Genomic DNA, 27,092 nt, shown 5'->3' on the forward strand with positions numbered 1-27,092 from the left:
CTTTTCTGTCATTTTCATGGTAATTTGGAAGGCACAGCAATGCTTTATCTGCCATTTTGAAAGAGGTGTCTAATGTTACTTTCTAAAGCACATTTATTCATTCATTCATTCATTCATTCATTCATTCAGCTAACTCACATGTAGTAAAAATCTGTTTCATGTTGGGCACAAGAGTATACAAGCTATTTTTTTTTTATAAGTGTCTGGGATCCTTGTATAAATATAGCTTTTGTTGAACTTACTATTTATTTATTTTTAAACTTTACATTTTGATAAAATTTCATAGTCATAGAAAGTTGCAGTAGCACAAAGAATGCTCATATACTCTTGACTCAGATTTCACCAGTTGTTAACATTTTGTCCTTTTGCTTTATCATTAGTATGCCCTCTGTTTCTATTCCATTTATGTATATATATATACACATATATATGTCTACATATTCTAATATATATTATATTCTATATTTTTCCCTAAACCATTTGCGAGTAATTTGTATACACCATGTACCTCTATCCATGAATTCTTCAGTGTGTGTTTCCTAAGAACAAGAATTTTCCTTTGCCTAACCACAGTATATTTATCAAGATCAGGAAATGTAATATTGGTAATCCTATTATCTAATCCATCATTCCACATTCCAGCATTCCAGTTTTGCCAGTTATCCCCCTAATATCCTATAACATTTCTTCCCTGGCCCAGAGTCCAGTCCAGGATTACACATTGCACATAGTTGCCACATCTCTACCTTTTTTTAAAATAATTTTTTTATTAAGTTTATTTATTTTGAGAGAAGGTGAGGAGGGGCAGAAAGAGTGGGAGAGAGAGAGAGAGAGAGAGAGAGAGAGAGAGAGAGAGAGAGAATCCCAAGCAGGCTCCACACTGTCAGTGCAGAGACTGACGTGGGGCTCAAACTCACAAACTGCGATGGGGCTCAAACTCACAAACTGAGATCTTGACCTGAGCCCAAATCAAGAGCCGAATGCTCAACCAACTGAGCTACCCAGGCACCCCATACTATTCTTTAATCTAGAACTGTTACTTAGACTTTCTTGGTCTTTCATGACCTTGACATTTCTTGAAGAACACAAGTCAGTTATTTTGTAGAACATCTCTCACTTTGAGACATGACCCCTAACAATAGGATATAGGTTTTGTATTTTTGGCAGGAATGTTCTAGAGTGATAGTTGTGTTCCTCTCTAAGATGTACAGGACTTCTGTTCGTCTCATTTTTGGTGATGTTCACTTTGGTTACTTATTTAAAGTGGTGTCTGCTAAGTTAATCCACTTTAAAGTTACTGATTTTCCTTTTGTAATTAATAAACAATTTGTTGGGGATACTTTGAGACTGTGGAAATATCCTGTTCCTCATTAGTCTTTTACCCACTGGCATCGGTATCCATGGATGATTCTCTTTTTTTTAAAGTTTATTTCTTTATTTTGGGAGAGAGAGAGCATGCACATGCATGTATGAGTGGGAGAGGGGCAGAGAGTGGGAGAGAGAGAGAATCCCAAGCAGGCTCTGTGCTGTCAACATAGAGCTGGAAGCAGGGCTTGATCTCACAAACCGTGAGATCATGACCGGAACTGAAATCAAGAGTCAGACACTTAACTGACTGAGCCACCCAGGCACCCCAGTCATGGATGATTCTTGACAGAATCAGTTGTCACTGTCATGATTACAAAATGGTGACATTTCTAATGCCATCACTCCTTCTACAGATGCCAGTCTTCTACTGTAATGAAGGACTTTCCCTTCTTCCTCATATTTTAATTTATTCATTTATTTACATCTGCATGGACTCAGATTCTTATTTTATTACATAAATATTCTCCTGCTGTTATTATTTTGATGCTCAAATTATTCCCGAGTTGGCCAGTTCCCTTCAGGCTAGTTCCTATGTCCTTTTAACATATCCTTTTCTTTTTAATCACTTTCTTGCTTTCTGGCACAAAATATTCCAGGCTCATTTTGTACTCTCTCTTTCCTAGCCTTGAATCAACCATTTCTCCAAAGAGTCTTCGTTACTTAAAGCAAGGAATGGGGGGCACCTGAGGGGCTCAGTCAGTTGAGCATTCGACTTTGGCTCAGGTCATGATGTCGTGGTTTGTGAGTTTGAGCCCCACATTGGGCTTGCTCTGTCAATGCAGAGCCCAATTAGGATCCTCTGTCACCTTCCCTCCACCCCTCCCTGACTTGTGGTCTCTCAAAAATAAATAAATATTTTTTAAAAAAATAAAAAAAATTTAAAAATTAAAAAAAAAGAAAGTGAAGAATGGTATTTAAAGACCAAGATCTGGGTGCTAGGTATGTTCATTGCTACTGGGGTGTTTCTGCTTATAGAGCCTTCAGGTGGACAGAGAGAAGGAATACACACACACACACACACACACACACACACACACACACACATCCAGCTCTATATTTTTCTATCTATATTAAAAACCACAAATTCAAACTGATACTTCTCATTCCAGTCCATCACCCAGGGTTCATTCTTCTGTTCATTCCTCTTTCTTTTGTTGTAATTCCCCTCTTCAACCGTGAGAAACTTAACTCCCATATATATTTACTTATTTGCTCAACCCTACAATTCATAGAAAGTAGATTCAGAATCAAATCTAGTTGTCAAAAACAACCTTTGTATCTAGAATTTAATATTTGTACTTATTTTTGTCTTTAGACTGAGAGCACATAGTCAAAGAACCAGTTATTCTGGTGAGTTTCTTTCCCACCTTCAGCGTGGTTACGTTCCTTGCCTGAAATACAGTCAGGCTAACTTATTTCTCTGCATTCTAATTTTTCTCTCATCCTTATTGATTTGATTTGATTTTGAGTATGTAAAACATTAACGTGATTCCAAACGTCAGAACTACTCATCACATAACAATTCTTAAATAGGTATAATATCTGTTGATCCACTGATGTCCTCAAGAATAAACCTTTTGCAGTTAATATTTAGCTGGTTTGCCTATTACTGAGGGAGGGCGTTAGGACCCATGTTGCTCTGTGATGTTAAACTCAAGTAGACTTTCTAGTGGTGGCCTGAGTCCTGCAAGAAAGGCTCTGCCCTTTTGCCAAAGAGGCTGGGAAGGGCAAGGGAAGCTCCTGTTAAGTGGCCATGGCATTGCTGCTGTGGGCTCCTGCCATTTGTGGGATGGTATCAGGTGTCCCAGGCACTGTGCCTTTGGGCTCTGAGTTCAGCGGGCAGAAGTGGCTATTCTGGGGAAGAATCTGCCGTGTGGTTCTAGGAGGCAGAACCACCAGCATCAGTGTTTTCATGGCATATGAGAGTCTTGCTCCTCCCGGGGCTGTGCAGTTGTGGGACCAGGTTGTGCCTTTGGAGATTATCAGCCTTGGACAAGGATTAGGATGCACAGGCACGGAAAAACCACAGATCAAGCTTGCAGAAACTACTGTATATAGACTCTGGCTTTCAAACTAGTTCTGTGGCAGAGGAGACCCACATTACCACGAAGATCTCGCGTTTCTAGCAATGTTTAAATCAATATTGACCAAGGGTGCTGCCCAGATTAGAATCCAGGGAAATCAGACTTTGACCACTCCATGTGGATCCTGACCTCCTCTGCTGCAGAACCATTTCCATTTCTAGCATCAGTTGGACTGATGGAACACTCACTGGGTGTCCATTCTAGAACTAGTACAGTACAGAAAGGGGCTAATTTTTCCAATGCTGGTCCTGGGCGTGGGTTCGGAAGGCAGCTTTCAGGGCTGAGCTACAGAGCGAGGATTTACCTGAAACATGAGGACAAGTTAGGTGGGGAAAATGGAAAATACATGGTCAGTAAGACCTCTTTTCTAACTCTTCTTCCTGACTTCCCTGAGGTGACCTTCACCCACATTTAAAATTGTCTGTCGTGCCTCATGCTTGCAAAAGCTGTCACAATTATCATCACATCTGAACTGCACAGAACCCCTACAAAGCAAGTATGTGGCTGTCTGCATCTCAAACAGGTACCACAGGTGGGCCCCGGCCCCTGGAGCCCCTGCCCAGCTCCTGCACGTGGCGGTGCCTGTTCCGAGCCGTAGGAGGGGGCCTGCGTCTTCACATTTCAGCAGCTTGGCATATTCTCTGATGTGTAATTAATAAATAATTAGCTTTCTGAAAGCAAACTTCTGGCTCATGTGTGTATATTCCAGGCACAATCAGTCTCTGTGGGGAAGGGACAGGCTGTGTCTTGCTCTGACCCTCTCCCGACCTGAGTGGGCAGAAGTAGTTTCTCACCTGGTTTCTTTTCCTCCAGCTGCCATTAGAGAGAAAAGGTACCATCTCACATGTCATGTGTGTTCCTTAAGGCCTGGCAGGTGGTCTGCTGGCGGTGGCTGCAAAAGGCTCCTGGGCGTGAGCACATATCATTGCCTACCACAGAACTTTTCTCTCTCACTCCTCTCAGTTTACTGGGTGCAGGAAGCTGAGTGTTTCCTTCTCTGGGCACATTTCATGTACAATTTTCCTGCCTTTCTAGATACCCTGCTCAAGTGTAGAGATTCTCTAGTCACAGGAGAAAACTTCTATCTCTGAACTACAGTACCCAGCACACAGGCATGGTGTTTCCAGTGTGGGGTGCAGGCCCCTGGGCTCTGAGGACAAACCCTGGCTTCTCTCTAGTCCTGGGAGCTGGAGAAGGAAAACCCTTGCAACAAGCATGAAGGTAGATGTGCCCCCTGGAATCTGCCAAACTTGTTCTAGCAGGCTGAGGGTCCTCAAGACAGAGAGAAACTCATCTTTGAGCTTGGGTGGCTTTTTTTTTTAAAGTTTATTTATTTTTTAGAAAGAGAGAGATTGAGGGATGGGCAGGGAGAGAGGAGAGAGAGAGAATCCCAAGCAGGCTCCCTGCTGTCAGTGCAGAGCCCAACATGGGGTTTGCATTCACAAACTGTCAGATCATGACGTGAGCCAAAGTCGTGAGTTGGACGCTTAACCAACTGAGCCACCCAGGTGCCCCTTAAGCATGCTTATGGTGCCCGTTCTGAGGGGTTTTGTTTCTCACTCTTTTTTGTCTTATTTCTTAGTGTCCACCTCTGCTTCCCAGTAGGCTCCATATCAGATACTGCCACTTCCCTTCCTCACAGCCTGTTATGTCATGGAATGTGGAATGAGACTTATATTATTCTGGAATTGACGCCTGGGGCCCAGATCTGAGGATGATGAGGTTCTAGGAGAGTTATCAATAGCTGGGACCAGACCTCTCCCCCGGATAGTTCCCTGAGATAGCTTAGAACTGGAGCTGCTCAAAAGTGAGCCAGGCAGCCCTGGCTGTCATGATGCACCTTGGCCCAGCCTGGTCATAGCATCTGGCTGTCTCAGGTGATGGTTGGGATTTAGGCTGTCGCCTGTGTCACTCACAGTGGGAAGAAATGGGGAAGACTGTTGTCTTCTTGCAGAGACCTGTAAAGACTGAGTGGAATTCCCAGTGTGTTCTTTTCACCTGTTTCCAGGGGGACATTGGCAGCATAGTGGTTGAACACTTCTCTACAGCTCTGAGTGACGTCAGTAGCCCCCAGGGATTGAACCCCTTGAGCCAGAGTGAAGATGTGATTCTGAGGAGTGATTAGTGACCTGCCTCCAAATCAGTGGCATTTCTTTTCTCAGTAGACAAAGCCATAGACAGAGTATCTTTTGCATATGGTACCACCAACTGCAGCTTGAATGGGCCTGGTCCTGGCTGTGGATTGGTATCCAGTGTCCTGGGCAGGGAGCCCCTCCGTTCAGTCTGGTGAGCTGTGACATTTCCCCTCCCTAACCAGGCCCAGCTTGCCGGAGCCTGGCTAATCTCACACCTTCTCCACTGGGCACATGGTGCCAGAGGCCCAGCCTGATGAATACAATGAGCCCTTCCTAAGTCTCTTCCAGGAAGCCAGATACCTAGCTAGCCCATCCTCAGGAATCTGCAGTGTGGGCGGATTGCAGCTCTGCCCAGATTGCTAGAAGACAGGATTGCTTTTCAGTCTGCCTCCCAGCTCAGCTCTGTAAGGAAATCTATTTCCCCCCTGAGCATGGACCTGCCTGTGCCAGTCTTGCAAGTGAAAAAAAAAAAAAAAAAACCAGTCTACAGAGAGAACAAATCTGTTCTTCTATTGAACTTCAGTTTGTAGAGGAGAATACTTTTTTTCTAAACCTGCTCATGATTCTCTACTGTGACTCTGGAGGGTCTAGAGACTGTCCTTTTCTCTTTCCTCCATGAAAGAGGACTGTGTGAGGAGCAAGTTTCTGTTTCCCTTCCTTAGCACCTATGTCCCCTGGAAGGGGTTTTCAAACTAAGTGAATCCTCAGCATCTGAAATGGTTAAAAGAGCGGTTCAGGGATGGGGACCATAGAGGCCCACCTGCTTGCTCGTTTCACCCACCCTGCACCCACTGCCCTCCCACCTAGAACTCACTCCTCGTAACCCTCTACCCCACAGGGTCTTGCAAACTGAGACTGACTGTGTGGTGTCCTATGGGGTTGTCTCATTTTGCCAACTGAATGGAGACACCAGGAACAGCCTGAAGCTTTCTAGCCTTATCCAGACGGTGGTCAACGTCACTCCTGCCTCTACCAAAACCAAAATGAAAGTGGGGTGGGCAAGACCCCTTGAGACAGGGTTGAGACTGGGCATTCCTTGCATCCTCCAAGTCTGGAAGGAAGCTGAAAGTCTCAGAAGGCCCTCACAAACCAAATGCTTACACTTGGAAATTTTGATTCTTTGGTTCTAAAAAAGTGATTCCAAATGGAATTGCTGACAAATCTGAGGTCAAACTTATTGAAAGTTAGTTAGTTAGCAAGCTGCCCCATCCTAAGCTGAGACTACAGTAAGTTCTGAGATGCATGGGTTTCTGTCTGCCCTCACTCTGAGGATGAGGCCTGTGGCATCTGACACCCTACAGGTGTTCATCTGGACCTTGGCAACACCTCACAGCCTCCCACAGGGGCCCAGCTGGCTTCTGCAAACAACATGACCTTTCCTTTAGCTATCTAACTGTTAGTGACATCTGGGAACTCTTGGCTAATTTTTTGGCACACAGCCGTTGGGGCCACCCATGTGGATCCCCACAGCATCTTAGACAAATTGGACATGAAAGACAAGACTTGGTCCATGACATGGCAGCAGGACCTCCCTGCAAATGGTTCCAGATAACATGACAAATTTCTCCAAGTCATTCATCTCCCCGCTCTGGTAGACAGCCTTGTGTCCGGTGTGAGCATGGCGCTTAGCCCAGGGCCACCACAGAAGCCCCCGCTGTTGTTGTTCCCCACTGTACCACCCAACTTGCTCTGGCATAGTAGCTCAGAGGGTGAATAATAAAACTACTTTTCTGGATTTTTTAAATTTTTAAAATTTATTTTATATTTTTAAATGTTTACTTTTGAGAAAGAGAGACAGAGTGTGAGTGGGGCAGGGGCAGAGAGAGAGGGAGACACAGAATCTGAAGCAGGCTCCAGGCTCTGAGCTGTCAGCACGAAGCCCAATGCAGGGCTCAAACCCCCAAACCGCGAGAATGTGACCTGAGCCGAAGTTGGATGCTTTAGCCACCCAGGTGCCCCTGGATGTTTTTGAAAAAGGTAGCTCAGAACTGGTCCAACTGTCACCTACCATCACCCCAGCTGTTCTCCCTCCTCCTGTCCCCAGTGATAGTAATGACTGGGTAGAGGCGCAGAAGGAGAATCTGTGAGCCATAGCCTTCATGGCAGGGCATATCTGAAATATGAGGGGATTCCTTACCCTCCCATAAAGGAGGGAGTTGGGTGTGAGGTTCTAGAGTGTGGGGGAGAAGCTGATATTCCCTTCTCCTGTTGGATGTCTGCTTGGGTGCAGATCCATGGCTCTGCCCTTGGCCTGAGCAGGAGTGAAGGGGAATTGGAAGAAGCTGGCAGGGCAGAGAGAGATTAAGGTTGTGGAGTAGCCAGTCATGATATTGTGATTTATAATAAGAAATAAATATTTGGTTTTTATCCCCAACCCTGGCACAGAGCTCCTAAAACCCTTGGAATTTTTTAAGTGATAAGAGTGATAAGGGTATCTGGATATTCATAACCATCCCCTTTCAACCACAACTGGGTTTATGTTAATAAGGTGACTTTTGGAAAGCACCTAAGGATGGGGGCTGGTTGCCCGGGGCACCAACCATGATTAGAGGGTTGGAACTTTCAGGGAGAGAGGTGGGGGCTGGAGAGTGTGAGTCAAATCCCAATGGCTGGTGATTGAATCAACTATGCCTATGTGTGAAGCATCCATAAAACCCCCAAAGAACGAGGTTTGAAGAGCTTCCAGGCTGGTAGACACCTAGACATTTGGGGAGCGTCGTGTGCCTGGAGAGAGCATGGAAGCTACACACTTCTCCCCCATGGGCATCTCCCATGGGCTGTTCCGGGGTTATATGCTTTTATAACAGCGGTAATCTAGTAAGTGAAGTGTTTCTCTGAATTCCTTGAGATGTTCTAGCAAACTAATGGAACTCAAGGTGAGTGTCATGAGAACCTCTGATTTAGAGCCAGTCTTTCAGAAGCACAGGTGACAATTTACACTTATGACCACCATCTGAATTGGGGGGTTGACCAGTCTTATGACTATTTCCAGATAAAAAAATATCATAATTAAATTGGATTATAGGACACCCAGCTGGTGCTGGAGAAATGCTTGGTATGGGGGGAAAATCCACACATCAGAATTGGTGTCAGAGTCATACCAGCCGTGGGCCCTCTGACTGGTCACTCTGCAAGGTCACTGGTTTGAGTCGTCTACCTGGCAGACTCCTAAAAAGTCAGCTGTGGGGCAGTGGCAGAGGCTGGGGGCATCCTGGAAGTGGTGCAGCTGCAGGACATGGTGGAGAAGGGAGAGGTGTGAGGAATGGGCACCCAGTGGTGCTTCTATGCTGATGCCTAGAGACAGCGTGTCAGTGCAGGGGGTGGGGGGCTGGGAAATGCCGTTGTGGTCTCTAGAATACCTACTTAGCATTTTATTCTAGGGTTCTCTGTTTCATCCTCTTTCCCTTTTTCCTGTGCTTCTGTATCTTCTTCTCTCTCTCCCTGAGCTTATACTGGTCTCTCTCTCTCAAGAACATCAGGGTTGCAGCTTTGGAGTTAAACGCAGGCTCTTCCTACTGGCCTCTGATGAGCAAATGCAGGTGCTGGGAAGACTTAGTTATATTCTTTTGTCACTTGGTAAAAAAAAAAAAAAAAAAAAGAAGAAGAAAATAAGCACATTCCCCTCAGCATCCTGAGATAAGCTGTCATGACCTGGTCCCCAAGCTCTTTTAAAACCATTTATACTTTTATTCTCAGGGTACGGAGTCTCCTTAAGTTTCTGCCTCCTTTGGGAAGCCTCTTTAAGGCTGATTTAGCCCAATGAGATCCAGGGAGTGAAAGCTTCTCATAAGCCATTAGGTAAACACATAAAGCAGCCTTCAGAGTGGACATGCGAAGGCTGGGATGGAAGAGGAATAAAATTTCTAAATTCATGATAGGAGATCCATGGGTAAGACAGACGTCTTCATAATTTAGCAAAGTTCAGGATGTTACAAATGGGAACCTACAGAATTGGCTGTTAGGAAAGCAAAGGGCAAATAACCGGAGGTGCAGGGCCAAGTACAGATTTTATAGTCTGGCGTGGACTTGGGGCCATCCTGTCTCTCCTCCCAGCCTCCTTCCTCTGCTCTAACAGGGGCCCTCTCCCTGCCTGCCTCCCAGGGGCATTGTGAGGATCAAAGGAGAAGATTGATTTGGAAGGTGAAAGCCACTCTCTGAATTATTGCTCTTCGTTGCTGAGAGCTGCTATTGTTACTGCTGTTTCTAATAAATAACAGACCTATAACAGGCCTTGGTAGGAAAATGTAGGCTTGTGAAAGACAGATGAACAGAAATCTACACAGATGAAAGGAGCTCTGACTGGAGTCAGGGACTGGTGGGTTATGCCATCCCATGGAGTGCTTAAGGCTTAACTGACTGCCCTGATGGTTTTTTTTAGGACCTTTCTAGGTCTGTGGGTGCATGTTACAAGAGGAGAAGAGGAGCTGGGCTCCTCTCCTTTTGTTTTGACCGAGGCCGGTTGGCCTCAGCTTTGGGTCCTCGATCATGGGCACATCCTTTGCTCTCAGCCATTCAGAAGCTCTGACCTTAGATTTTATTTCCTGTAGTCTTAACTTTTCTGCCTTCTCACTGTGCTTATAGATCACATACATGCTCCAGGTAGACTGCTTGTCCACACCGGTCCATAGTTGGGGCTTCCTAGTCCCTGTAAGGTGAGAACCCCTGATCACTGCTATGGTAGTTTGAGGTACTGGAAGACTAGTGACGTGTGAAGTTAGACTACTGTCCTGTGCAAGAGCAGCTCACAACATGAGCTGCTACTAGTTTTCTGCAAGTCATTTTAGTATTTCCACAAGGTTTAGTCTTTTTAGTAAAGAGTTTCCATTTGAGTGTTTTGTTAAAGTGCCTTTGTTATTTTTGAATTAGAAAAATAAGGTAGGCATCTGTTTAACTGCTTATAAATAAGCCTCTGGTTCTAAACAGCTGCCAAAGGATGCCTTAGAATCCTGGGGTGTGGGATGGAATGGAGCTTAGAGATCACCGTAACACCGGTGTTCAGGCAAGAGAACAGAGACCGCTCCAGGCATTAAAAAAAACCTTTAAAAATGTTTAATTATTTGAGAGAGGGGGAGAGAGCAAGCATGAGCAGGGGAGGGGCAGAGAGAGAGAGACACAGAATCCGAAGCAGGCTCCAGGCTTTGAGCTGTCAGCACAGAGCCTGATATGGGGTTCGAACCCACAAACTGGGAGATCATGACCTGAGCCAAAGTTGGACACTTAAATGACTGAGCCACCCAGGTGCCCCAGACATTTTAAACAGAAGTAATTTAATATGCAGATTTCATTACAGCAGTATTAGGGACGGAGGCTCAAAAAACATAAAGGAAGTCTACACGAAGATTAGTAACTGCTGGAAGCTGCTATCCTGGTGGGACGGGGATACTGGGAGGGAAAGTGGCCTTATCCAGAAAGCTGGAACTTAGAATCCCACACTCACCTAGAAGTGACACACAACACTTCTACCTAGTTTCCAGAGGCCAGAACTCAGTCACATGGCCACGCCTACATGCGGCCGTGCTGGGAGTGGTCTACTGAGTGGCCAGAAGGGAACCGACCTGCTGGACAACCAGTCTGTGCCTGTGTGGGTACAGGGATCACTGTCGGGAGAGAACAGCGACACTTTTGCAGAAACAATCTTCAAGACTGTGTGCACATTCACACCTGCCCTGGCATAGTAGGGTGGATGTATGTCAGAGCGGAGTTCTCCTACCCACCTCCTGCTCTACTTCCCTTTCCTTCCCCTTGCTGGCCCTCTGAAGCGCTGCATGCTGAATTCTGTGTGCTCTGTTTTCAGGGGGCGCTGGCCCAGCCCCAGCCCTGGTGGAAGAGCCAGCTGTTTGTGTGGGAGCCAGTGCTGTTTGGGACCTGGGACGGTGTGTTCACATCCTGCATGATCAACATTTTTGGGGTTGTCCTTTTCCTGAGGACTGGCTGGTTAGTGGTGAGTGATGAGCTGGTGGCCCTGGAGTTTCTTGTGAGCTTGTGACACGGAAAGGTCTGCACTCTTGGGCATTCCACAGGGCAGGCAACAGATTCCTGAAGCACAGATGCTCCAGAAACATGAAACAAGAAGCAAGCACATATAGCTAGCATTGCTATTTAAATGAGAATCCTGAGAACCTAGGCCTCAGACAAAGCCTCCAATGGGAGCCTCGCCATGGGTTTAAGTTATATGAGCACAGAAATATGAGCAATGTGAGTCAGGGCACATCATGGATGGGACTAGAGGTGGATCAGAGAGAGCAGACTGGTGGCAGTTTTGCTTCCGGTTTCTGACCCTCTCCTGCTTTCCTGGTGTTTTTCAACTTGTCTGGTGCCCTCCTGGTGGCACTGGTTGCCTTGTCCCACCACACACAGAACCTGTGTGAGAGGCTGCACATGGCAGTGCTTGATCACAGGTGCATGAGATCATGGGGGTACGTTTGCTTCCTCCATGGAGAAACCAAAGGCCTCTTCTTTGTGTCTTTTCTGAAGGCATCCTGGGAGCTTCCAAGCAGATGTGTGTCCTGAGCAGGGGTTCTGAACCCCTTACATGGCACCTTCTTCCTGGGACACCAGTAAACTAAACAGGCTGCTCGAAACAAAAGGCTAGCCAGTCAGGAGTCACTGATGAGCACCTAATGTGTTCCAGGCACTACAAGGTACCAATGGGATTATGAAACAGAAGGCCCTGTTCTTCCCTCTGGTGAGCTAACAGTCCTGGGTAGATTTCACATCAGGAATCCAAGTGGTTTCTCAAAGCAATATTAAATACCTCAGGAGTGGAATAGGCTATGAACATATGGTGGCTAAGTGTCCAGGAAAGCTTCCTGGAAGAGGTGTGGTTCAGCCAGGCTTTGAGAGGTGAGCTGGGTTGCACAGATGAAAGAGAGAGGGGGTCATTCAAGGTGTGGAATGTACTAGTCAGGGTTCTTCAGGGGAACACAGGCAGAACCAATAGGAGCTATATATCTATAAGAGATATATAGGATGTCCTATATATATGACTGGGGGGTCTGGTGAGTCCAAGTGAGACTCAGGTAAGAATTGATGTTGCAGGCTTGAATCCAAAGACTGGGAGCACAGGCGGAATTTCTGTGTTGCAGTCTGGCTACAGAATTCTTTCTTCTTTGGGAAACCTCAGTCTTTGCTGTTAAGGCCTTCCAACAGATTGGATGAGGCCCTTTGGCAGTATAGATGGTAATCTCTTTTTAACAAAAAATTTTCTTTTTAAAAAATTTTTTTTTCAAGGTTTATTTATTTTTGGGACAGAGAGAGACAGAGCATGAATGGGGGAGGGGCAGAGAGAGAGGGAGACACAGAATCGGAAACAGGCTCCAGGCTCCGAGCCATCAGCCCAGAGCCTGACGCGGGGCTCGAACTCACGGACCGCGAGATCGTGACCTGGCTGAAGTCGGACGCTTAACCGACTGCGCCACCCAGGCGCCCCAAAAAATTTTCTTTTTTAACATTTATTTATTTTCAAGAGACAGAGAGAGACAGAGTGCGAGTGGTGGAGGGGCAGAGAGAGAGAGAGGGAGACACAGAATCCGAAGCAGGCTCCAGGCTCTGAGTTGTCAGCACACAGCCCGACGTGGGGCTTGAACCCACTAACCTGAGCTGAAGTTGGACACTTAACTGACTGAGCCACCCAGGTGCCCCTAGACAGTAATCTCTTTTACTTAAAGTCTACTGACTGTAAATGTTAAGCACAGCTAAAACAAAAACAAACAAACAAAAAAACTACATTTACAGCAACATCTAGATTACTGTTTGACTAAATATATGGTCACCATATTCTATCCAAGTTAACACAGAAAATTAACCATCGCATGGGCAAATTCTGGGGGAGGAAAGCTGAGCTGTGACAAGGTGTATGGGGTTCTTAGCCCCTCAGGAAGCCTAGGTGAGGCCAGACCTTCCTGAGCTCTTTTACCTAGGTCATTAGCTCAGGGTTCAGCCTTAATCATGGCCTGGGTTACGCCTGGGTGGCTCACTTGGTTAAGCGTCCGACTTCAGCTTGGGTCATGATCTCACGTTTAGTGGGTTCGAGCCCTGCTTCGGGCTTTGCAGTCTGGAGCCTACTTCAGATTCTGGGTCTCCCTCTCTCTCTGCCCCTCCCCCACTCACACTCTGTCTCTGTCTCTTGAAAATAAATAAATGTTAAAAAAAATTTTTTAGGGGCGCCTGGGTGGCTTGGTTGGTTAAGCGTCCGACTTCGGCTCAGGTCATGATCTCACGGTCCGTGAGTTCGAGCCCCGCGTCGGGCTCTGTGCTGACAGCTCAGAGCCTGGAGCCTGTTTCAGATTCTGTGTCTCCCTCTCTCTCTGCCCCTCCCCTGTTCATTCTCTGTCTCTCTGTGTCTCAAAAATAAATAAATGTTAAAAAAAATTAAAAAAAATTTTTTTTTTAAATCAGACCCACCCAGGGGTGGGTGACTTTTTTTTTTTTTTTTTTTTTTTTTTTTAGTTAACATGTGAAAGCTTAGAGTAGGGTCAGCCAAACTCCCTAGTGTAGCTATAAGAATTTATGCCTCCTACACCCTTCCCAGACTTACAGGGCCTTCTGCTTACAAAAACACAAAGCCTTCATCTCAGACTCCTTGTTGTGCAGGCAGATTTAGGCTTCTGGGATCCACCTCTGTTTTTAACCTCTTCCTAAGGGCCACCTCACTGCCCAGCACCTCTCCAGCCTGTGTCCAAGGGAGGCCCATCAGTCTGACTGCTGTGTGGCAGAGGAAGGTGTAGCCAGTGACAGCTGGGTCCCTGGGCTCTGCTTCACACAAGGTAGTTATGGAATTGTAGAAAGGAGAAAAAGGTAAGCTTTCTCTATTTTTTTAAGTAGGCTCTATGCTCATCATGGGGCTCAAACTTATAACCCCAAGATCAAGATTCACATGCTCTGCTGACTGAGCCAGCCAGCTAGGTGCACCCCAACTCTCTTTATTTTGATTCTTTTTTTTTTTAAGTTTATTTATTTATTTTGGGAAAGAGAGAGCAGCGGAGGGGCAGAGAGAGAGGGAGAGAGAATCCCAAGCAAGCTCCACACTGTCAGAGCAGAGCCCAATGCAGTGCTCAAACCCATGAACTATGAGATCATGACCTGAGCTGAGATCAAGAGTTGGATGCTTAATGGACTGAGCCACCCAGGCGCCCCTCTATTTTGTTTCTTAAGTCTGTAAGGGCTTCTTCTGAACCCTCCCACTGGGTTATTTTTTGGAGAAATGACTATCCAGAGGTGTCAGTTCCCTCTGCAAAGTGAAGGTACAAGTTGTATTCATTTTCTCTTGCTGTGTAACAAATTAGTCCAGTACCTAGCAGCATGAGGCAAATACGTGTATTATCTTATGTATTATCTTACAGTTTCTGTGGTCCAGGTATCCAAGTGCAGCCTAGCTGGCTCAGAGTCTCTCCCAGGGTCACAGGCAGGCTCTCAGTCAGGACTGCATTCCCACCTGAAGGCTCTACCAGAGGAGGAGCTGTTTCCAAGATCACTTGCGCAGTTGTTGGCTGGCCTTGTTATGTGGGCCTCTTCCTAGGGCTGCCTCCTTACATGCAGCTCACTTACCCGGGGACCAGCAGTCTAAGGGAGAGAGAGAGAGAGAGAGAGAGTGAGAGAGAGTGCACCCAAGATGAAAGCCACGGTCTTTTTCTATCCTCATCTCAGAAGTGATCTCCTGCAGAGTTCTGTTCATTAGAAGTGAGTCATCAGGTCCAACCCCAACTCAAGGGGAGGAGATTACACAGGGCATGTGTGCCAGGGGCTGGGGGTCATGGGGGGGCTGCCTTTGAAGCTGCCTGCCACACAAATGCATCCTTTTGCCCTGAAATGATCTCTTGTTTTTCAGCTTTGACATTCGTTTTACCTGAAACATCATATTTGATCATGGGGAAAAAAGGCAAATGTGAAATGGCAAAGAAAAGATAGAGCTTCTAGGAGGTGGCATAAAGCTAGAGTGAGTAGAGGTCATGCTCAGAGTCTCAAATAGACCATGTGAACTCTAAAGAATAATTTGATAGCACACTTATAATTTTGAAGATGTTAAAGTGGCAGTTTTGTCCTGAAAACTTAAAGATTGGTGCAAGATATTTTATTATCACATGCAAACAATTTGAAAACACAAACAAAGGAAGAAAAGAGTAATTCTATAATTTCATTAAAAATATAAAATCAGCAAAATAAGAAACTGTCTGAATAAAGCATAACTGGATAAAACATCATCCTGCTCTCTTGGCACTGACAGCCCGGAGGTAAAGATGGGCTTGGAAGCAGTACTTGACAAATACTGTGGAAAGTACTAAGCCCGGGCACTGTACAAACCAGAGGAGGGTTCCAGGGACAGTTTTCCGGAGGAGGTGGCCCCTAACCTAAAAGGATGAGATGGAGTGAGGCTGTCTAGGAGATGGAGTGAGCAGGAAAGACATGCCCAGGAGGGTGGTGGGGAAGAGCATGTGACTTCCTGCTAGGGCACAGGGATGAGACAGACTGGAGGGCGGGGAGGGGATGGATGGGGAGGGGCCTCATGAGGGTATCCAGTTGCTTTGACTTTACCCTATTGGCAGTGGGAAGTCAGTGAAGAGTTTGAAGCAAAGATGTTTCCCTTCATCTGAAATTTCTTCCAGGCCTTACGCTTGTGGGCTGCCTCTGTCCTTTTTCAGGTACCCAGCTCTTCCTCCCCAACCCCTGTTGCAGCTCTGGAGGTGTCGGGGGAGGTGGTTAGTGCTCCTGGGAGGGGCCTGACTGGCAGGGCCTCCCTGTCCTAACCCCTGACCTTGCTTCTTGCTGTTTTGCTGCAGGGAAATACAGGAGTGCTCATGGGCATGTTTCTGGTGTCCTTTGTCATCCTGGTGGCCCTCATCACCGTGCTGTCTGGCATCGGTGTTGGGGAGCACTGTGGTGTTGGCAGCGGTGGTGTCTACTCGATGATCTCCTCGGTCCTTGGTGGGCAGACCGGTGGCACGATTGGGCTACTGTACGTGTTTGGACAGGTGAGCCTGGGGGCTGGGGGAGGGGAGTTTTGCCCTGAGGCCATCAGCATATGGGATCTGTTCCCTCACTTGGCTGTTTGCCACCATCTTCTCATCCATGTTCCCATTTGATCTGAGGAGAGGCAAGTTGGGGTAATTGGCCCCATTTTATAGATGGGCAGACTGGGGCTCTGAGAGGGAGCTCAGAGGCATAGCTTAGCCCACTGTCCAGGACCCTGACCCAGAGTCCAGGGCTCCTTCCTCTCTACCTCTGGTGCCTTGTGGCATCCTGATCTGCCCAGGAATGCAGGGCTTGGCTGGAACTATTCTTGATGCCCATTGTAGGGAGGGGAGTGCATGACAGTGGCCCGAGCCCAGGTGGCAGCTGGGTGGCCCTGTCCCTCGGGCACTTTAGTGCTGAAGAAGGGACATTTTACCTGTGCCAAAAGACTTTCCTGGACGCGGGCACTTCTCAAATGAGCTGGAGCTCCAGGCTCATTGACAGCTTGAAGGCCTTGCCGAGGAGGCCAGAGCCGTGTGTGGACGCCCTGTCTGAGAAGGAGGGGGCGGTGCAGCAGGGTGGACACAGGCTCTCAGAAAACTAGTGAGCAGGGAAAAGCACTGGGACTTACTTAGCTAAAACACAGGGATGGTGACCTAATGAGGACGAAACAAAGACAGACATTAAGAAGCAGCTCTTTGTAAGCACTTCTTGGCTTGAGAAAGGCTTTTATGATGGTGCAAAGGGTGGTGGGTGGTTGAAAACACAGTTTCAAGAAAAGAATTTGTCTAAGGGTACAAGAGTCTCCTCAAAGAAAGGATACGTTTGTTCTTTTCTTTTTCAGCAGGGTTATTTTAGTATAACTACATCTGATTCTCCAACAGCGCAAAGGGTGTGTGTATGTGTGTGTCTGTGTGTGTGTGTGTGTGTGTGTGTGTGTGTGTGACATGCATGAAAGGCAGAGAGATTGTCACTGCACTCTTAAAGCCACTTGCCTTTACTGGAGAAAGATCTTTAAGCTCCGTAGCTTGGGAGTGAGAAATACATGGTTAGTTTACTTTATTACCCTGGAAATTTGTCTGTCGATGTTTTACTTCTGCGCTGTCTCCTAGCCAGGTTGCAGCCCTGCTCTCTGGGTAAGCAAGCTTACCTGCAGCAACAAATGCCACGACAGGGACCAGTGCCAAACCGGGGGCCAGCGAAGGGCCCCTGTAGAGGGGAAGCTGGGATGTCGTGTCTCCTGTGTGTGGGTTGCTTCAGAGGAAGGGTGTTCACAGAAAAAGTGTTTTCTGCACACTGGCAGCTGCTGCCGAACAGCCACCCCATCTACACCCTCTCTTGCTTAGCTTGCTCTCTGTTCGGGTCTCGGTGAGAAACACCGGAGCCCCTCTGGCCGGCGTCTTCAGTACGCCTCTCCTTTGCCTGCTGCTGACCTGGGCTGGCTTCTCTGATCAGGGTGTGGGTGCTGCATAACCCTTTTTATATGCTATTGGATTCACTCCGCTAGGATTTTGTTGAGGATTTGGGGTATGTATTCATGAGGAATATTGGTCTGTAGTGTTCTTGTGATCTCTTTGTCTAGTTTTGGTCTCATGATAAAGCTGGCCTGATAGAATGAGTTGGGAGGTGTTCCCTCCTCTTCTATTTTTTAGAAGAGTTTCTAAAGGATTAGTGTTAATCCTTCTTTAAATGTTTGGTAAAACTTAGTGGTGAAACCATCTGGTCCCTGGCTTTTCTTTGTAGGAAGTGTTTTGATAACTAATTCAATCACTTATATAGGCATAATCTGATTTTCTATTTCTTCTTGAGTCAGTTTTGGTAGTTTGTGTCTTTCTAGGAATCTGTCCATTTTATCTCTGTTATTTAATTTATTGGTGTAAAATCATTCATAGATTCCTTATAATCTTTTTAGTGTTTGTAAAATTGGTAGTAATGGCTTCCCTTCCATTCCTGATTTTAATCATTTGAGACCTTGCTCCTTTTTTTTTTTTTTCTTCAGTCAGTCTAGTTAAGGAAAGTTTTGGTTTTGTTGGTTTTTCTTTTTTCTTTTTTTTTTTTTTTTCTGGTCTCCAATTTATTCCTACTCCAGTCTTTAGTATTTCCTTCCTCTTGCTTCCTTTGGGTTTAGTTTGCTCTTCTTTTTCTAGTTTCTTAAGGTGGAAGGTTAGGTCACTGACTCGAGACCCTTCTTTCAGGGTGTAATTGGGCTTTCTGAGGGTCCCTATTCCTGGGTCTTACTGACCTGTAACCCCGTCATTCCAGGGCATGAATACACTCATTTATTTTTAATGACTGCTGAGCAGATTGCCTGCTTGCCCTAGAGCAGGGGTCAGCAGACTTCCACTATAAAGGTCCAGATAGTAAATATCTTAGTTTTTATGAGTCGTATATCTCTGTCACAACTATTCAATTCTGCTGTTGTAGTTCAAAAGCTGCCATAGTCAATATGAAAAACTGGGCTTAGCTGTGTTCCTATAAAACTTTTTTACCAAAACAGGCAGCAAGCAGGATTTGGCCAGCATGTTAAAGTTTGCTAACACTTGTTTCAGGCATAAAAATTTAGACGATATAAGGGTACCTGGCTGGCTGAGTCAGGGAGCATGCAAGCTCTTGATCTCAGGGTTGTGGGTTTGAGCCTCATATTGGGTGTACAGATTACTTAAAAATAAAATCTTGAAAAAATAGAGAGACTATAAACACTTAAAATAATCATTTTAAAGCTTGCAAATATTTTCATAACCCTGAATCCTCCCAAATCCTTCCCCATCATCTCTCTGAGTTGTTGGTGACCCCTTGGCCAGTGGAGGAAACAGTGAACTGGAGCCCCTCCTCACTCTATGCCCCACTCACTTTTAAAAAATTTTCAATGTTTTATTTATTTTTGAGTGGGGGGGGAGAGAGAGAGAGAATGGGAGAGGGGCAAGAGAGAGACAGAGACAGAATCTGAAGCAGGCTCCAGGCTCTGAGTTGTCAACACAGAGCTCGACACGGGGCTCAAACCCACGAACTGTGAGACATGACCTGAGCTGAACTCAGATGCTTAATTGACTGAGTCATCCAGGCTCCCTCTGCCCCATTCACTTTTGGGTCTGAGGGCTTCTTTGAGGTTGCTTACCCTAGATACCAAAATATACGGCTTTCACCTGCATGGTTGTGTCTGTAATTACTGCTTTACATGGTCTTTGCTGGACTGTGCAAAAACCATGGAGAACTGGAAAACTTTCGTAGACCTGATATGGGCTGGAGTTTTGTTGTGGGAGTTAACGCAGTCAAGCAGCTTGAACCTTAAACAAGGATTTCATGTCAGAAAGGAGGGGTGTGGAGGGCAGCTCTGGTCTGTTAGGTAGGTACCCAGAGATGAAAAACAACATGCCCATGATTGTGAGGTGCAGTTGTTGTAACATAAACACGTTGGAGTGGAAGTGTTCTGCCCTGAAAGTAGGTCACTTTCTCTCTATGAAATGGTGGGTGACGCCCCCAGCTCCCTGCAGCAGAAGATTAGAAAGAAAAGGGAAAAGGAATGTCTGTGATTATAAACTTTAAGAGGTGATAAAAATACTGAAAAACTATAATAGGGGTGCCTGAGAGGCTCAATTGGTCAAGTGTCTGACTCTTGATTTCTGCTCAGGTCATGATCTCACGGTTTCGTGGGTTTGAGCCCCACACTGGGATTCTCTCTCTCCCTCTCTCTGTCCTTTCCCTGCTTGTGCGCGCTCTCTCTCTCTCTCTCTCTCTCTCTCTCTCTCTCTCTTTCTCAAAATAAATAAATAAACTTTAAAAATATATACATAATAAACTCTGGGGGTGTTTATGCATTAAACAAGTCGACAGGGATGTTTTCCAGTGAAGAGGTGTACTCATGGTTGGAGGGGAGGGTAGCTGGACTTCTCTGGGGAGGGGTCTGTGGTGTTGTCCATACCTCTGGGGTGGGGGTGTCAAGCTCAGTGGGCAGAGAGGTGTGGGGGGAACTTTGCTTCCTAGACACACCGTGCTCTCCGTACCTAAGTGTAGCATTTGCATAAAGTCTGCAAATCTTAATATATTTGTTTTTATTTTTCCCTTATAAAATTCTTTTAAAGTTACAAAATGATGTTCATTGTAACTAGTTAACATATCAGCGATAATGTAAAGAAAAAGTTTATTTCCCTCCCCATCCTAAGGTGTCCATTGTGAATACCCACCATCCTTTTCTGCCACCTTCCCTGTGTTTATGTATGTGAATTCATGATTGTTGAAGTGCTTGCTTGTTTTTACAAAAATGGGGACAGAGTTTATACTCTATTCCATGGTTTGTGTTTCTCACTTAACAATAAGTTATAGATATTCCTCAAGGTCAGTGTTTCAAAAAAGCCTGTGCTTTTTTGAAAAAACTGTTTATTTATTTTGAGAGAGAGTGCATCTGTGGAAGCTCATGCAAGCTCACACAAGTGGGAAAGGGGCAGAGAGAGAGTGAGAGAGAGAGAATCCCAAGCAGGCTCCATACTGCCAGTGCAGAGCCCCATGCGGGGCTTGAACTCACAGACCATGAGATCATGACTTGATCCAAAATCAAAAGTCAGATGCTCAACCGACTGAGCCACCCAGGTGCCCCTAAACCTGTGCTTTTTAACTAGTAGTTTAGCATTGCCTAATATGAATGTACGATAATTCATGGCACATTTGTCTTCTGTATTCATCATTTTACTCTCTTCTATAAGAGTAGTTATATTTCTTTTCTCATTCCTAAAATCTGTAATTTTTTCTTTTCTTAATCAGACTGCTAGGTGTGTATGTATTTTATTTATCTCTTAAAGGATCAGCTGTTATTTTTATTTTAAATATCTTATTTTTAAGTAATCTCTACATCCAACATGGGGCTCAAACTCACAACCCCGAGATCAAGAGTCACATATTCCACAGACAGGGACAGCCAGGCTTCTCTTAAAGGATCAGCTTTTATTCTCTGAATTCTTTCTTTCGTTATTTTTCTTTTATTAATTTCATATTTCCTTTTATTAAATGCCTCTTCCTACTGTCTTTTTATTTATATTGGTCTTTTTTATCATGTCTTAAGTTAAATATTTTATTTTTTTTTCTGCCCTTTTTAACTAATAAAAATATTTAGGGTTATACTTTTTTTTTTTCCTTCTGAATGCAGGATTAGTGTGCCTCTCAAGTTTTAGGATATAATATTCTCCTTTTCATTACTTTCTAGATCATTTGAAATTTAAAAAACTCATTATTTTGCCAACATGGCTCAAATTTATTTCTATGGTATGTTTTCCCCTTGCTGATTTGGAAGTTCTACTGTGCTTTTTGTTCTGAGAAGAGTTATAGTCCACCCTTAGAAAAGCCATAATTATACTTTTCCTATAGTTATCAACCGAGCAACATTGCTTACTATGTTCATCCGCCTACCAAATATGAAATCTCTATGACACTTTGACTCCCCCACATTCCATAAATACCCTCACCTCTTACCCCAAAGCTCTTAGATTTTGAGAAGACGGTTTAATTTGTGGTTGTTATTGGTTTCCTTCATAGTAAGTCTTTTCAGCTTTAAGAATCCTTATTTATAAGTTACATTGCAAATTTCCAGTGACAATACCATCATCTATTTAACATTAACAAAGTATTTTATGAAATTCATGGCTAACTACTGTTTCTTCTTTTTCAGTAGCTAATAATAGCACAGTAAAAATGATAAGGCCAATAGCTAGTATCTCTATAACTCAAACTATGAGCCAGATACTGTTCTAAGAACTTACATAAATTATCTCATTTCACCGTTACAGTAACTTCTTTTTTCCTTGACTTTATTTATTTTGAAAGAGAGAGAGTGCGAGTGGGGGAGGGGCAGAGAGAGAGGGAGAGAAACCCAAGCAGGCTACCCACTGTCAATGTGGAGCCCAATGCGGGGCTCGAACTCGAGAACCATGAGGTCACAACCTGAGCCAAAACCAAGAGCTGGACGCTCAACCAACTAAGCCAGCCAGGTGCCCCCTCACAATAACTTTTGAAGCAAGTACTATTATTATTATTTGTATTTCACAGATGAGGAAATGAGGCACAGAGAGCTTAAAACACTTTCCCAAGTCACACAGCTAAGCCTGGGAGCCACAGCATTTGGCCCTGGTCTGATTTCACAGTCCATGCTCCTAACCACCATGTCCTTTCACACAGCCTCCACAGGCTTTTCCTTTATGTTTTGTTCCTAGCATCTTCAGGCTAAAAAGTGATTTTAGCTATGAATTGGAGAGAGGGACTCTCCTGGAGCCACTGGAGACAAAGGCAGTCTTTACTGCTTGGCCCACTTCATGTGAGCAAATTCTGTTCACCAGCTAGAAAAGGAAAATGGTGGGTTTGGAAGCTCCAGATGCAAATGGTTGCATTCCAGTTCTGGTGTCACCCTCTGCACATGTGCGGTGTCAGACACCTGGGAAGGTGATGATCATCACTGCATTGTTACCATTTGTTTTTTTAAATTCTGATATATCTGGCCATGCAGAGTCCTGTTGACCTGGCCAGATAGTGACAGAATAGCAGCATCCTTATGCCTGTCACACTCTTGTTATTTAGCCAAGTGTAAGTTTGAGTCATGAGGTGATGTTTCTCTCTCATCTCTCTCTCTCTCAAGGATGACTTTCCTTCTGCTTACATTTACTGGGCTCCCCCCTCCCCACTCCAATATAGACAGAAATGCCTAGTGTAAGTTTGGGGAACATTGACAATGATGGTATATGTCTAGTAGCAAAATGAGCTGATCTCAGTGAAGAATGGGACCTCCTTCCTGAGCTCCTCTCCAGTACAGAAATTATATCGCCCTTCTGGTCTTTACCTAAAAGAGCAGGAAATTAATGGTACCCGCTTCCCAGAACTCTTTTCATACAGTCAACATATCACAAAATATCTGTTGAATGTTTGCAACATAGTTAGCAAATGTAGGGGCTTTGAAGAGGTATGATCAGCATAAACATTTTTGTTTCTTAGGATGTTTGCATTCTTGGTGGCTTGGGGTAGGGGACAAGATTATATGCATGAACTAAGAATAGACTACTGACCCAGATAATTAATTGCATTACTTACTGGCAGTAAGCATAATATTTATTCAGAAAAGGGGGATGAGGAAAGGCTTCATGGAGGAGGAACTTGACTGAGGCCCAAGAAGAATTTGTTTCCTGAGAGAACAATGGGAACAGAGCACAGTGATGACCATGACCCAGTGGCCTGGGGGTGGGGAAGGATCAAGCCTTATGGAGAGAAGGGTGCTGAGGAATTATGAAAAGTGAGGTTGGTGTTATTTTCAAATATTTATTTGAAGTTGAGATTTATATATATATTCTCTTGAGACAGAGCATGAGCAGAGAGAGAGAGGGAGACACAGGATCCTAAGTAGGCTCCAGACTCTGAGCTGTCAGCACAGAGCCCTACATGGGGCTCGAACTCATGAACCACGAGATCATGACCCGAGTCAAAGTCAGATGCTTAACCCACTGAACCACCCAGGTGCCCCTTAAATATTTTTTTCAAAGATAAAATCATGACTTTCAGGCAAATATAAAATATACATGGACCAAAGATTTTTTTTTTAACTAATTAATTAATGGAGGAGCCAGTAAGATGTACCTAGTTCCTGGTGAAGCAATTTCATAAATAAATGTAAGGATAAGATTGCTGATACAAAATTGGTTAATGTCTTACAGGATAAGAAACCGAATCTTTTGGATTGTCTGTTCCACTGGACAGAAGCTATTTGCATCTCTGCTGGGAAAAAAAAATCTATAAATGGACAGTAACTTCATAAAGTCTGGGACATTTAACACGTTTAATCAATAGTAAACAATGAGTAGAACTAAGTACATTCACCTAGCCAGTCCTTGGGTAGCCTTTGTTCCATATGACATTGAAAGGATTTGCTGCCCACTTTTTTTTCTTATTCTAAGTTTCAGGTAATTTTTTTTTTTTTTTAAATAATAGTGACCTACAAAGAAGTGGAGAAAAAACTGGGGTTTGCGTTAGTGCCTTTCTTAGGCTCTGCGAGGGGACCCCCTGTGTGCTTCTATTCTGTTTAGCTCTTGAATAACTCAGACAGAGAAGTCCAGAGTGCTCTTTGGCCCCGAGTCCCATCTCCCTCCTTCTCATCTTAGTCACTACTGACTGGCATTTGTGCTCCCCTCTGGGTGATGGTAGAGACGTAGATGAGAAGAAATGGGGCCAGAGGCAGAGGGCATGGCCAGGAAGGGCTCGCTGACCCCTCCCCCATGTTGGTTCCCAGGTGCTGAGCCCTGATGAGGGTGGGTGCAACCCTCAGTGCTGGGCGGGTCTGACCCACGGGTTCCTGATTCTCTGTTCTCTTGCCAACTCTTCCCACCTTGCTTGCCTGTCAGTGTGTCGCAGGGGCCATGTACATCACCGGCTTTGCTGAGTCCATCTCCGATTTGCTGAGCCTCAGGAGTATCTGGGCCGTGCGAGGAATTTCGGTGGCGGTGCATCTGGCCTTGCTGGGGATTAACCTAGCAGGTGTCAAATGGATAATCCGCCTCCAGCTGCTGCTGCTGTTCCTGCTGGCCGTGTCCACACTGGACTTCGTGGTGGGCTCTTTCACACACCTGGACCCAGGTAAGCCTTTGGGAGTTGAGTGGATGGGGTCTTCTAGGGGTCTGCACTGCTTTCTAGATGTGTGTAGGTGTGAGTTTGCAGGACTACCTCCCCATAAGCTTTGCCTACCAGGAGTGTGCTGTTCCTGGAGCAGGTGAGTGGGTGTATCTTGGCTGCAGAGGCCCGAAAGCCCCTCCTCACACAGGCATTTTCATTTAGCATATTTTCCACATTCCTTTTTGTTTTCTTTCTGTTAAAAAAAAATAGGAACATTTAAAACAAAGAATAAAGTAGAACTGGATTAGATAAAGATTAAATTCATTAACAGTAGTTGGGAGAGTGGGCAGGAAATAGATTTGAAAGTAGGTAAGAAGATAGATTTCAATTTTGTGTGTCATATTTTATTTCTTTTGTTTCACTTATTTATTTATTTATTTTTTAAATTTTTTCTTAACGTTTATTTGTTATTTTTGAGACAGAGAGAGACAGAGCATGAACAGGGGAGGGGTAGAGAGAGAGGGAGACACAGAATCTGAAACGGGCTCCAGGCTCTGAGCTGTCAGCACAGAGCCCGACACGGGGCTCGAACTCACGGACCGTGAGATCATGACCTGAGCTGAAGTCGGACGCTTAACCGACTGAGCCACCCAGGCACCCCTATTTTTTATTTTAGAGACAGAGAGAGAGAACTCGCACATGCACACATGTGTGCTGGTGGGGGAGGGGCAGAGGGAGAGGGAGAGAGAGAGAGAATCTCAAGTAGGCTTTATGCCCAGCATGGAGCTCGACATGGGGCTCGAGCCCACAAACCGTGAGATCATGACCTGAGCCGAAGTCAGGAGTCGGACGCTTAACTGACTGTGCCACCCAGGCGCCCCTCTTTTGTGTTAAAAGGACTTGATGCAAATATTACAAATGCTACCAACTGTCATTTGTGGGAGATGGGAACAGATATAGGTTGATCACCTATAGTTTCTTTAATAGTACATTTTCTTTCAAAATAAGAACATAAGTCCATTAACTAAGCTTAAAGAAGGAGAATAAACAGCAGGTGTATTCTGGACCATTTGGAAATGGTGTCACATGTTGGTAACGGATGGACCACTGTTTAACCCTGGGTTTTCCTGGGCCTGGAGGATGCTTGGCAGCTATAATCCTCAATCCTTATGCTTTGAGGGGGATGCTGTTGCCCACAGTGTCTGTAAGGGTATAGCTTTGTGGTCTGGGTTGGTTTGGCATCAGAAGTCTTTGTTCCTCTCCAGAGTAGAGGGCTGTTCATGGGTGCCTTAGAAAAAAGATAACTGAAGGGGCGCCTGGGTGGCGCAGTCGGTTAAGCGTCCGACTTCAGCCAGGTCACGATCTCACGGTCCCTGAGTTCAAGCCCCTCGTCGGGCTCTGGGCTGATGGCTCAGAACCTGGAGCCTGTTTCCGATTCTGTGTCTCCCTCTCTCTCTGCCCCTCCCCCGTTCATGCTCTGTCTCCCTCTGTCCCAAAAATAAATAAACGTTGAAAAAAAAATTAAAAAAAAAAAAAGAAAAAAGATAGCTGCCTGATATTTCACACTTTGGGGACTCTGGCTTTTTATGGCAACAGTGGCCAGGCATCTACATTGGAATCTGGATAGGGAAAGGGAAATGGGGCCATCCTCTATGATAGAAAAGAGAAGAAAAGAAAAAGACCTGCAGCACAAGGGCCTGTGATGGTGGGGGCGAGCGCCTGCTTTGTGCCAGGCCTGGTGCTTAGCACTGCACATGACTTAGCTCGTGGAATCCTTACCATAACCCATGAGAGAAGAACAGTTATACCCATTTTACAGATGAGGAAACTGGGGATTATATCACTCATGGTGATCTGTGGCAGAGCTGGGAATGAAACTGGATCTATTCACATATGTAGTCGCGCTGTTTCCTAGGTAGGAAGCGATGTCTGTCTTTACACCACCAGCTGCCTTTTGGTGATAATAGCTCTGCTTTCCCCGTGA

At 45.3% G+C, this 27,092-nt stretch overlaps 1 protein-coding gene and 1 pseudogene across 1 annotated transcript in view; both read left to right on the top strand.

Annotated features, from left to right (window-relative positions):
• Positions 1 to 3,121: 3,121 nt before the first annotated feature.
• On the top strand, positions 3,122 to 6,980 carry LOC116738295 (annotated as a pseudogene).
• Positions 6,981 to 11,079: 4,099 nt separating this feature from the next.
• Positions 11,080 to 27,092, top strand: part of SLC12A8 (solute carrier family 12 member 8) — a 116,964-nt gene continuing 100,951 nt past the window's right edge. Inside the window, 4 exon segments of the mRNA XM_032594586.1 lie at positions 11,080 to 11,232; positions 11,382 to 11,528; positions 16,363 to 16,554; positions 24,901 to 25,132. Of these exon segments, the coding sequence (XP_032450477.1) occupies positions 11,080 to 11,232; positions 11,382 to 11,528; positions 16,363 to 16,554; positions 24,901 to 25,132 (724 nt within the window).

Source organism: Lynx canadensis, chromosome C2, assembly GCF_007474595.2.
Source record: "Lynx canadensis isolate LIC74 chromosome C2, mLynCan4.pri.v2, whole genome shotgun sequence".
NCBI lineage: Eukaryota > Metazoa > Chordata > Mammalia > Carnivora > Felidae > Lynx > Lynx canadensis.